Below are 12556 nucleotides of genomic sequence, written 5' to 3'. Positions count from 1 at the left end.
CGGAAATATTCGGGAAACCCGACGAAAATGCGCGATTCGGACCCTTAGTAAATGTGCCCCAATGTGTGCAATTCATCTATCTAATAATTCATAAAAATCTATCTATTTCTAAATCGCATCATTTCTTTCTTTCTCTTTCTTTTTTATTCTTTCTTTCTTTTCTATCTTTTATTTTTTATTATTATCTATCTATCTAAGATTCATAATACCTTTTGTTTTATCTATTTATAAGTCACATAGTTTCTTTCTTTCTCTTTCCTTCTTTCTTTTATTTTTTATTACTATCTATCTATCTAATAATTCATAATATCTATTGTTTCATCTACTTATAAATCATATCAATTATTTCTATTTATAAATCACAACATATCCATCTGCATAGGTTTTGCTTTGTTAGTATCGATCTAATTTCTATCTACATGTATCTATCACCTGTGTCACTTATGTATCTCTTCTATCTCTCTGGGGGGTGTATATGTGCCTGGTGTGGCCATGTATGTGCTCACTTAGCCAGTGACGAGCATTCCCTCCATCCAGGAGAAGCCATGTATACTGTGGTAAAGCTTCCATGCACAATTAGCTTCATCTGCCATCTGCTCCTGCACATCCTCAGCCTCCCTCACTGCACACTTGGAAGTAATAGGGCACATATATCACATGAATTTGTGTGGCTCTGGAAGAGAAATCGATTTGGGTAATGAGACACTTCAGCTGACACTGGAAGTTTTGTGGGCAGTCACAGAAGGCTGGGCAGTTTACTAGAGAATTGATGCTGTGCCCCTTTAAGACATAGAATAGGCTCCAGAGGAGGAATGTACAGAGTAGTCACAGGCTGCAACCACATAGAGAGCTGCTGCCTCCTCTCCACTGCAAGGGAAGGATCTGTCCTGCTACAACTAGGGCTCTGTGCACAACAAGCTCATGCTGGAAGACGATTTAAAGGGAGGAAAATGAGCAAGATACCACCCTCCAAATCTTGGCCACTTTTCCTGACAACACAGTCAGAGCTGTGATGTCTCTTTCCTCTTGTGCAAATCCTGTAGGAGTGAGCAGCAGAGCACACAGCACCTTGTCCTAATCCCCAGCAAGAAGATTATTTGGGAAAAGCTTTGGCTTCAATGAGGCTTATTTTGGTGCAAATGGATTTTATAAAGTGTTAGATCATTCCAATGAATGTCCCTGGAACTCCCTGCCCCTGGCTGGATTATACAGGTAAGAGGAGCCACACAATGCACGGGAGTCATGGGGTATGGGAGAGGGGTGACACAATGCAAGAGTCATGGAGTATGGGAGAGGGGTCACACAATGCAGGAGTCCTGGAGTAAGGGGTGACACAATGCAGGAATCATGGGGTATGGAAGAGGGGTCAGACAATGCAGGAGTCCTGGAGTAAGGGGTTACACAATGCAGGTGTCATGGGTTAGGGGGTCACACAATGCAGGAGTCATGGAGTAAGTGGTCAGACAATACAGGAGTCCTGCAGTAAGAGGTGACACAATTACAGGAGTCATGGGGTAAGAGGTGACACAATGCAGGAGTCATGGGATATGGGAAAGGGGTCACACAGTGCAGGAGTCATGGGGTAAGGCATAAGAGTCATACAATGCAGGAGTCATAGGGTAAGGGGGTCACACAATGCAAAAGCCATGGGGTAAGAGAGAGGCGGTCACACAATGCAGGAGCCATGGGGTAAGGTTGAGAGGTCCCACAATGCAGGAGTCATGGTGTAAGAGAGAGGGGCTGTATAAGAAGGGGGCATCAGTGGAATTTCACATCTGATAAGTTTCTGTTAAAGATTAGAAATGTTTGGTGCAAAGTGTGAATTCTTCATAAGTTCTATGTGATTGAGCAACTTCATCGCCTGCTGTCCATGTGTCCTGTGCAGAGAGCATAGCCCTGTGGTGTTCTCTAGTGCAGGTGATTGGGGATGAATGTATAGATATGAGCTACATGGATAGAGAGATGGATTACACTCATACTGCCCATGTGGAGACCAGATTAAGATGTATATACAATCTATCTATCTCATATCTATCTACATTATTCCTCTATCGTCATCTTTCCATCTATCTCATATCTGTCTATATATCAGCTGTTCATACTGTTTATCTATTTATCTATTATGGTAATATTGTAGAAATGTGTACAAATATGTATCTTTAGTGTAAATATTTGCACAATGACAGATACACAGATAGATGTATAACACACAGATATATACACATCCCCTATGTTACAATAGGCTAGTTCCAACGTTAATGGAAAATATCTGAATTGTTTTTCTATCTATATTTGTATCTCTGTATCTCTTTTATCTATCAATATAACCCAAATAGTACAGATGCTAAACCCCACACACATGACTGCATGCAGTAACCCCTCACGCCTTGCACTGGGCACATAGTATAGTGGGTTACATACTGACTAGTAGGGCAATTCCTCAGGGTCAGGGAGAGGTTTTACCACTTCTTAGTGTGAAGCAATGTCCCCCTAGAGCAGTGTGTCTGAATACCGCACTATTAGACAAGGAGCCATAGCAGTGAGATTGGCTGAATATGGAGAGCGCCCTGATTAATGGACTGATGGAGACAGGATCATAGCAGATGATGTGCAGGAGGTGCTGGAGCTGGGGGACCATGTGCTGGGCACACTACAGGGGGTAGATGAGGATGTTGCTTAACAATTACAACGTGGGTGACAAGTCAATTAGGGTCAGGAGTCACACAATGTTTCCTGAAATGCTATAAACAAAAATCTATTTGTCTATCTATTTCTGATTGTAATTAAGTACAACTCATATCTATCTATCTATCTATCTATCTATCTATCTATCTATCTATCTATCTATCTATCTATCTATCTATCTATCTATCTCATATCTATCTCATATCTATCTCATATCTATCTATCTATTTTCTATCTATCTATCTATCTATCTATCTATCTATCTATCTCATATCTATCTATCTATCTCATATCTATCTATCTATCTCATATCTATCTATCTATCTATCTATCTATCTATCTATCTATCTATCTCATATCTATCTATCTGTCTATATCTATCTCACTGCCAATCATCTATTATGTATCACACATGTTACAAATGTATCTAGTTTATATCTTTCCATTTGTCTATATATCCATCTTTCTTCCTATATGTTATATATATATAACTAATTGTCATATATCAGTGTCATGTGTTTATCTAATTATCTATCTATTTGTCATACATCTCTTATATCTCTTTCTATGTATGTATCTGATCTACTTTGCTTTCTATCTATCTAGCGCCTATCTGTCCTGTCATTTATCTCTCTATCTACAGACATTGTAGACATAACTCAGCCATGGTGTGCTATGTTGTTGGCGTATAACACGTACAATAGTTGCATAGTGCATCGTTCATGGACATGTGCTTCCGGAATAACGTTAAAATAGTGTAGTATGCTCTATCTATCAATCTATTATCTGTGTTCTATCTATCTATCTATCTATCTCATATCTATCTATCTCATATCTATCATCTATCTATCTATCTATCTATCTATCTCATATCTATCTATCTCATATCTATCATCTATCTATCTATCTATCTATCTATCTATCTATCTATCTATCTATCTATCTATCTATCTATCAACCATCTATATCATATTTATCTATCTATCTATCTAATTAGCTCATATCTATCTATCTATGTATCTATCTATCTATCTGTGTCCCCATTTAATATCTCTCTATAGATAAACACCAGCAATTTGTAAGTTCACACACACAGATCTGTTGCAGCCTCTTCACCCCTTCCCTTCCTATGAATGGAGGGAGCACAATCTGCACATACAAAGCGCATGGAGAACATTTTACAATGTCCCAAAAAATAGTAAAATCTACTGCATTTGAGCAAAAGCCTAAGCTTTCCATAACTTGGTTTGTGAGATGTAGCAGAGCTGAGCTTGTGATTTGCCTAATTGCCTCACAATCCATTCTCAATACTATCATCAATGACTTCTGCCTACTCAAGCAACGCAGCCCTGGAGAGTTGAGCGGTGGCTCCGGCTCTGCTACATCTGTGCATTCATAATCTTCCATTATCATTTATTTATTGGGAGGTTGTAAATTTGCCATGACCCGAGTCTGCAGGCAGTAAGTTTATTAGAGAGCCATTTGTAGTAAGTGCTTCATGCCTCCCCGCTGGCCTGACTTTTTCCTGTGCTGTCTTTATGCTCTTAACCTTTATGTTACTCTCCTGTGCCATGTAGCAGAGCTGAGTGCTGCGTCATGCAATGTATTGCAATTGTTACTATGTGGATCCTACCTGGTGTGAAAGGTCGGGGTTATAGCTCATGGTGTCCATGTTTCCCCTAGAGAATGGCGCTGGTCTGTGCAACGTCCTGGCTCGTCTATTTGTGGATAAGTGCCTGCGTTCTGCTACTATGTCACGGATCTCTCCATCAGCAAAGCTTTCAGCAACATCATCTTCACCGGCCAGGTAAGGAACCTTCATCACGTCTTATCTTATCCACAGCTATGTCTATCCATGAGCACTATTACTTTCTGTTATCAGCCACTTCAGCCTATGGGGAAGCTTCTGATTGAATGTTTTTTCAATGAGATGACTTGGAGGAAGTCTGGTGCGCTTCTAGGTCACCACCTTATGTCACGTGTCTCAAATTCTGAGACTTTCTAGGAATATTACGGAGAAGGTGTGACGGTTCTGGTGACGAATTTGTAAATGGCGGAAATTCTTATGGACTGGAAACCAAATTTTAGATGTTTAGTCGTGGTTTTAGGTTTGCAGTTGGTTCTTCTGAGGTTGTGTTGTATTAGATTGTAGCGTTTTAGTATAAGTTTTATTTGATTTTTATTAGAATTCATAAATATATTATCTTTATCAGATAGATAGATATTACCTGCGATGTATAGTATGAGACATTATCGTTTGGACTATTTATGGAATATACTCTCTCTCTCTCTCTCTCTCTCTATATCTATATCTATATATATATATATATATATATATATATATATATATACAGGCAGTCGCCGGGTTACATTCAAGATAGGTTCCATAGGTTTGTGCTTAAGTTGAATTTGTATGTATGTCGGAACTATATATTTTATAATTGTAGCTCCAGACAAAAAATTTTTTGGCCCCAGTGACAATTGGAGTTTCAAAATTTTTTGCTGTAATGGGACCAAGGATTATCAATAAAGCTTCATTACAGACACCTTACAGCTGATCATTGCAGCCTGGGACTATAGTAAAGCATTCAGAGACTTCACCAGAGGTCACAGAGGGCAGAGGGGTCCGTCTGTAACTAGGGGTCGTCTGTAAGTCGGGTGTCCTTAAGAAGGGGACCGCCTGTATATATATATAGAGAGAGAAAGAGAGAGAGAGAGAAAATATATTGCATATCACATAAAATATGTAGCAGAGCTGAGTTTGTCATTCACACAACATTGTAAAATTCCACTGTCTGATCTCAACCCAAGATTTTTCTGTGACTACATCACAAACTCAGCTCTACTGCACCAGTCCTGCTATATGTACTTTTGAAAGTACCAGAAGCATTGGCCGTGTTCTACGTCTTCTTGATGTGTTTGGTTAAGTTTCATTTAGCGCAAGTTAATTTAACTTTATAATGGCGTTGGGTGTGATGGAGTCGCTCTGCTTAAGATATCATTGTGCATGTATTACATATGTGTTAGGCCATTGTACACACTTGCTACGTCTTTATATTTACGGTGTATGTCATTTATAACACCATCCAGCAAAAAATGGGAAGAAACGTCCATAAAATGTGTTAAACAAGTAGATCCACAGCAGTATCGAGCTAGAGATGTAGCAGAGCCAGCAGTGTAATGCTGTAATAACCCTTGGAGGACATAGTATGATGACATGACAAGCCACAAACTCTGACGCTACCTTATGGATGGAATTATCTCTTATTCTATGACTTTCCTGGAAAAACCGTACGTGGGGGTCACAAGTTACTTGGACCCTCATCTACTTCATCAGACCTAGCAAGAAGATGTGAGTAATCATAGATGATTATACTTGGAATTTCTTGAGAAAACCACCCAAAATGTAATTAAAAGTTGCCTTTAAGGAGCAAAATTTAGCAATTTGTTTCATTGTAGAGTCCATAATAGATCACACATGGTGGATCCAGGAAATTCTCACGTGGTGTCTAGTTAAACTGGTGGTCTTCTCAAGGAGGTGTGTTTTTTGGACATGGTTTGTTATATTATGGTTGGTCTTCTCAATGAAGTGGAGTTTTGGGTAGGGCTCACTGTATTACAAGAGATTTATATCTTCGAGAAGACCATTCAAAATTGTGGTCTTCTAGCAGGTGGTCTACTCAATGATGAGGTCATTATACATCATCTATGGTGGACCTGAAAATCTCATTTTGGTCTTCTCAAAAAGGTTATTTGAAGAAGTTTCACCATTTGAGGAGAATCTAGCATGGGTTTGATGACCATGGTGGTGGAGTTGTGGATCCTTGATGCTGGAGTATTTGCTATTATGGAAAGATGAATGGGAGAAGAACATCTAAGGAACTTTGTCTTCTTGTGCTAGATTTCTAGGTGCATATCAGTAGATCTTCCATCAATGACTGTACACTGACACCTCCACAAAGAAATGTTCTTCTAGGTTGATAGTCTTCTAAAAAAATGGAGATTGTGTAAGACAAATAGACAAATTCAAAATCTGGTTTGGTTTCGTATGGTCAACTTGATAAAAAGGTTGTATTTGGTGGTGGTTTTATTTGGAGGGACAGATTTTTTCATAACTGTTTGATGGTTCAACGTTCTAAGATGCCCACCATCTATACCAGTGGTGGCGAACCTATGGCACGGGTGCCAGAGGCGGCACTCAGAGCTCTTTCAGTGGGCACTCGGGCCATCGCCCCAGCGCACCAGACAGGACTCAAAGAATCTTCCTCCAATTCCAAACAACTTAAAAGATGCTGCTTTCGGTCATATTTTCATACTTACTTCGCTACTTGGGACAGTAGGAAGAGGGAGAATGAATATAGACAGGGCCGAATTATCTTTAGAGGACCTTTTTCCGGCCCCACAATTGAAAGCAGCTAAAATGATGCAAATTTTCCATCTTTCTACTGTGTTGCTGTCCTCAGGAGGCCAGTGTGATTGAAAGTTGTTGAAGAACAGGGAGAAATAAGTTACTGCTTTAATTTTTGGTTGGTGCCTCGCGATAAATAAGGGGGATTTTGGGTTGCTTTTTGGGCACTCGGCTGCTAAAAGGTTCGCCATCACTGATCTATACAATCAATAATAGTCAACAATGTAGTAAATGTAAAACTCTCAACATCCTTGGCATCGTTGTTCCACATCAATTCAAGAGCCAAAAGCTGAAGACCACCATGCAAAAGAGATAGTGGTGACCTCAACAGGCTAACCATCACGAGTGTCTTCAAGTATCTACGTGCTTAACTCAAGGACCTAAGGTGACTTTTCTGAGAGCATTGCCATCGATTCTGAACCATAGCGATCTCTTACAACTCAAGGAACCTTATTATGAAACTTACAGCTGACCCCCTAGAAGAGAAGACCCCTGAAGAGTACTTACAGAGGTCTTCTCTTCTAGGGGTCAGCTGTAAGTTTCTTCTATAATGGGTTCTTGAGTGTAGTGAGAAGGAAAGGTCTTATAAACACCATTAAAGCCCCAATGACTACTCAATGAAAGTGAACTTGACAACCAGAACCCTTGTACATATTGAATCTTTGGTCTCCTGCCAAGCGTGGCTTATCTGCATTGAATATCTCCTGATTTTCATCCTTGTAGAACCACCGGATAACACAATTTCCAGGATGTTATAATCAACCCATACAAGTAGCGTTATGGGATGGGGAGGCGAGCAGCCGGACTTGAGCTTGAGGGATGACCTCTTTTATGAAGCAGGAACAGGACGACACCAAGTGAATATCAAGTATTGGGGAAATGTAAAAATGACATATCTTTCCCACAAGGCTGTGATATAGAGAGAGCAAAGCTTTTACATTTGCTTCATCACCTGGTTAGGAGCGGCACAGCCCCCCCTGCTCCGGTGCGCCTCCTTATGTCTCCTTCAGCATACCCTATGTGAGTATGATTGATGGGAAGCTGATCCTCGGCAGCCAATTTCAGTCTCTTAAGAAATAATCCACAGCATTGACAGATGAGAGGAATTGGACGATCGGTTTGGATTATTCACGTGTTACTCACCTGAGGCAAAACCATGGAAAAAAAATCATTTTTCTATACATTGGTTATCATCCGGCTTTCCTGAAACAGAATCATTCATTTCTTTCATTCCTTAATTCGTTGCCTTACATACTGAGGGACAAATAATATTGTCTGCCCGTATTTATCAACCAGTATCTTAAAGGGGGTTTCCAGTTTTTGGGGAAAAAACTATTTAATTGTCATATATAGAAATTTGAGATTCTACTTATAAGCCACAAAGTGAGTGTTTCTTCCAGGATGTCCTGGCTGGTCAGTATTATTAGAATAAGTTCTGAGTAATACTTTAATTGCCCTGAGGGGGCACTGCAGAGAAATGAAACGCTGCTGACAGTTTAGATCCCTTAAAGGGGTATTCCAGGAATCAGCATAATTCATATACAAATGGGCACTCAAAATATAAGCTAATGTGTAATTAGTTGTTATTTAAAATTTTGCTCCCCTTAGCAGAAAATGCTGGTGACATAGACTGTAATGAAGAAATAAAATGCTACTGGCCCTTTAATCAGTCCGTTAATTTCCTCCGCGCGGTCCGTTGCAGGACAGAAGATGGCTGCTGGTCACATGTCCACATCACATGTCCTGTAGCTGCCTGGGCAGGTCATGTGATCACCACTATGTTAGGCTGTAGTCGGTTGGTTGCAGTGCATCCAGTATGGCCGGTGTTGTGGTGATGGCAGTTACACATCATTACTATGGTAACAGTGCAAGAAAACCTGTTAGATCATCACTGGGAGCAGAGCATAAGTGGGGGGAGGAGTTACTGAGAACTAAAGGATCATGGAACTTGTAGTTTCCAGTGGCGGCCATCTTAGTGATAAATCCACCTACTTTAGAGAGGCCATAAATTATGTAAATCATAAAATCAAATTATTTAAGCTCCGTTTTGTGACTAAAGACATTGAGTATTGTTGTATTCTTTTATTTATATCATCAGACCTTCATATTCCCGGAATACCCCTTTAAGGCTGTTACTACTTTTTAAAGAGAACTTTTCACAAAATCCAACTTTTTCCATCCCATAAAACTCTAAGTTATTGTATCCTATATTACAGTGGTGGCGGACCTATGGCACGGGTGCCAGCGGTGGCACTCAGAGCCATTTCTGTGGGCACTCAGACCATCACCCCAGGACAGAGTTCACCAAATAGGACCAAATCCACCAAGTCCCAGGCAACTTAAGAGATGCTGCTCTTGGCTCATTGGCTGTTAGGAACTGTGGGAAAAGTGAGAAGGTGTGGACAGAACTGCAATATCTTTGGAGGTCCTAGTGCTGGACCCACCATTTTTCCTCTACAGAGAGACCCTGGAGAGAAGCCACAATGAGAGTCTGAATTAGCTCTCCTTCCAACTGTATTGGTGGCCTCAGGGGGTGGGGTGGGGGGGGGTACAATTGAAGGATGTGGAAGAACAGGTAGCAATAAGTTACTGCTTAAAATTCCATGTTGGCACTTCACGGGAAAATAAGTGGATTTTGGTTGTAGTTTTGGCACTCGGTCTCCAAAAGGTTCACTATCACTGATATATTACTTCAGCTTTTTGCATTCTACTGTATATAACTCCAACTCCTATATAACTATATTGGGGTCCAGACGAAACCGTACTTAGGGAAAATGGAAAGAATTGACCTGAGACATTTTGGCGACATGTTTGAGACGTGTAACAAATGTTGCAAAAAGAGATCTGAAAAAAAAAACATTGGATACAAGGAAAAAGCGAGAATGAGACATTACCAAAGTAGCAGACGGAAAGAAGATGGCAAAAACAAGCCAAAACAAACAGAGATAAGATAAATGAACCCCTTTACCTACTTACACTGATTCCAGCACATTTGGGATTATTTTCGTAGCCTTGACTCATCTTACCACATCACCATTAGTTCTGGCACCCAATATACTCACTAGGACCTCTATGGACAGTTGGGTGGTTTGTGGATAGATTAGTTAGTAGCCTAGCTCCACCAATTTGACAGTAGGGTGTCTAATAAACTTGGTTTGTACCCAAACTAATTCAGTAATTTTTGGTGAAAAGTGATGGTTAGAGAAAAAAATTTGACTGTTATGGAATCAGTGGAGCAACAACAACTATTAAATGATTCACAGATCTGGAGTGTGTGGAGGTTCTTAAAGGTCCACTTTGAGGGCTTGTCCAGTGCGGCGGAGTGTGATGTATTCAGTTCTTCATGGGCTCCAACAAGGATCAACTTATTTCCCAAAAAACTTAAAGGGGTTCTCCCACGAAGGCAAGTTATGCCCTATCCACGGGATAGAGCCTAACTTGCTGATCAGTGGGGGTCTCAGTGCTGAGACCCCCGCAGATCGCGAGAACGAGGGGTCCGACCGTCCTCTCAATGCTCCTCAGACCAATGGAGCAGACGGCCGTGCATGACCGTTCTGCTCCATTAATCTCTATGGATCTAACGGAGATCAGTGAGCGCGGCGCTCGGCAATTTCCGTCAGCTCCATAGAGATTAATGGAGCAGAACGGTCATGCGCGGCCATCAGCTCCATTAGTCTGAGAAGCATCGAGAGGTTGGTCGGACCCCTCGTTCTCGCGAACTGTGGGGGTCTCATCACTTAGACCCTCACTGATCAGCAAGTTAGGCCCTATCCCGTGGATAGGGCTTAACTTGCTTCCATGGGAAAACCCCTTTAATAGAAGAGAAAAAACTGTTACATTTTGGGAAACGTTCTTTTAGATAATTGTGAAGAACCGGAACATCTGGATCTGTGTGACATCATCTGTCATTGGCCGGGTCATTACTTTCATCAAGTCGCTCACAGGTTTACATCATCCAATAATATTAAAAAACCTATTGAAAACAATTACAACATAAACCACAAGACAAGACGCGCACGTTGTCCCCGGCTCCGCGCCGAGGCTCTGGTAACGTCTGCCGATGACAAAATGATCATATTTAAAGGAATTATGCGGTGATGGGTGAGACACTCCATCTCGCCGTGACATAATGAACAATTAGAGCGCGGTTATGGGAATAGCGGGCGATTAGCTAATTAGAAAATTGGTGATTTCATTCTTCTTCTATGTTTTGCGCAGAATTGATATGGCGAGATGCCACTCGAATGTAATGTATACACAAGCCAAATCTGCTGATTGATCCTGGATATGTGTACAATGATGTGCACAGGAGCGTATCACTATATGGCTGCTGATCCTATAGAAACATTTAAAGGGGTTCTCCAAGAATTCACATTGAAGGTATAGATGATCAATGTCCAACCTGTGGGGGCAAAGATTGGCCACCCAGTCAGAGCAGGGACTCAACTTGTAGTGGCCAGAAGCTGGAACTACAGCCACGACTCTCATTCGCTTCTTTGGTAACTAGTTCCACCTTCTGGCCACCATAAAGCTCATGGAGCAAACCTCTTCCATCTATCTGCCCTCTCTTTTTAAAAGACGATGCAGGTTTTATGGATTAAACTGTTGGGCTATTCTGTGGATTGGTGGTTAATGGGATTTCCTGGAAAATCCCTTCAAGTGGTTAATTAGAGCCACATGATCTGTGAATGTGTAACATAATAATAATAATTAATAATTATTTATTTATATAGTACACACAGATTCCGTAGAGCTGCACAGTTTGCCAAATCAGTCCCTGTCCCCAATGGGTCTCACAATCTAATCACCCTACCAGTATGTTATGGAGTGTGGGAGGAAACTGGAGGACCCGGAGGAAACCCACGCAAACATGGAGAGAACATACAAACTCTTTGCAGATGTTGGCCCTAGGATTCGAACCCAGGACCCCAGCGCTGTAAGGTTGTAGTGCTAACCACTGTGCCACATGCAATGGTCAGTGTACTCATACGGCTTTGATGTCAAAATGCAGAAAGGATGTGCAGAAGGTGCAGGAACTCTATATGCCGCCATATGGTGCCCATGAACAATCTTATATACTGCTTGGGTAGATAAGCCTTAAATAGAAGATGGCACACAAAAAGCAAGTTCCTAATTTTTCAGTTGAAAACTGTAAAAAACAATGTTGCCCCTTTTAAAGGGGTTGTCTAACAAACAGCATCTATAAGCGATCCGCAATAGCAAGGGATCTGAAACAATAGGAATCTCCCGTAGGAATCTGTAGTTTGGAAGAGTTTATTGGCTTTTGTTGTGAGCATGCTCTGTGCAGGGAGGGGGAGGGAGGAGAACTGTGACATCACCTACTGTCAGTGGTACGATCCTGTGTTATCTCTATATATATAGCTATGCTCCGGGTTATGACAATAAGATGACTGCTGAGAAGTGATCTCTACAGAACAGGAAGTGTCTGGGGATTATAAGGCT

The 12556-nt window shown here is 41.1% G+C and overlaps 1 protein-coding gene across 3 annotated transcripts in view; it reads left to right on the top strand.

Annotated features, from left to right (window-relative positions):
• Window positions 1–615: 615 nt before the first annotated feature.
• The window catches only part of TAFA1 (TAFA chemokine like family member 1), a 257480-nt gene continuing 245539 nt past the window's right edge, over window positions 616–12556 (top strand). For 2 of the 3 annotated variants that reach the window (XM_072127067.1, XM_072127066.1), the window contains exons 1-2: window positions 616–1212; window positions 4369–4492. In XM_072127067.1, coding sequence (XP_071983168.1) covers window positions 1174–1212; window positions 4369–4492 — 163 coding nt within the window. In that variant the 5' untranslated portion in view covers window positions 616–1173. The remainder of the gene's footprint in view (window positions 1213–4368; window positions 4493–12556) is intronic. The other variant, XM_072127065.1, reaches the window with a different exon arrangement.

Source organism: Engystomops pustulosus, chromosome 10 (genome assembly GCF_040894005.1).
Source record: "Engystomops pustulosus chromosome 10, aEngPut4.maternal, whole genome shotgun sequence".
Lineage (NCBI taxonomy): Eukaryota > Metazoa > Chordata > Amphibia > Anura > Leptodactylidae > Engystomops > Engystomops pustulosus.
The sequence above is the reverse complement of the archived record's forward strand: the minus strand, read 5'-3'. Positions and strand labels throughout refer to the sequence as shown.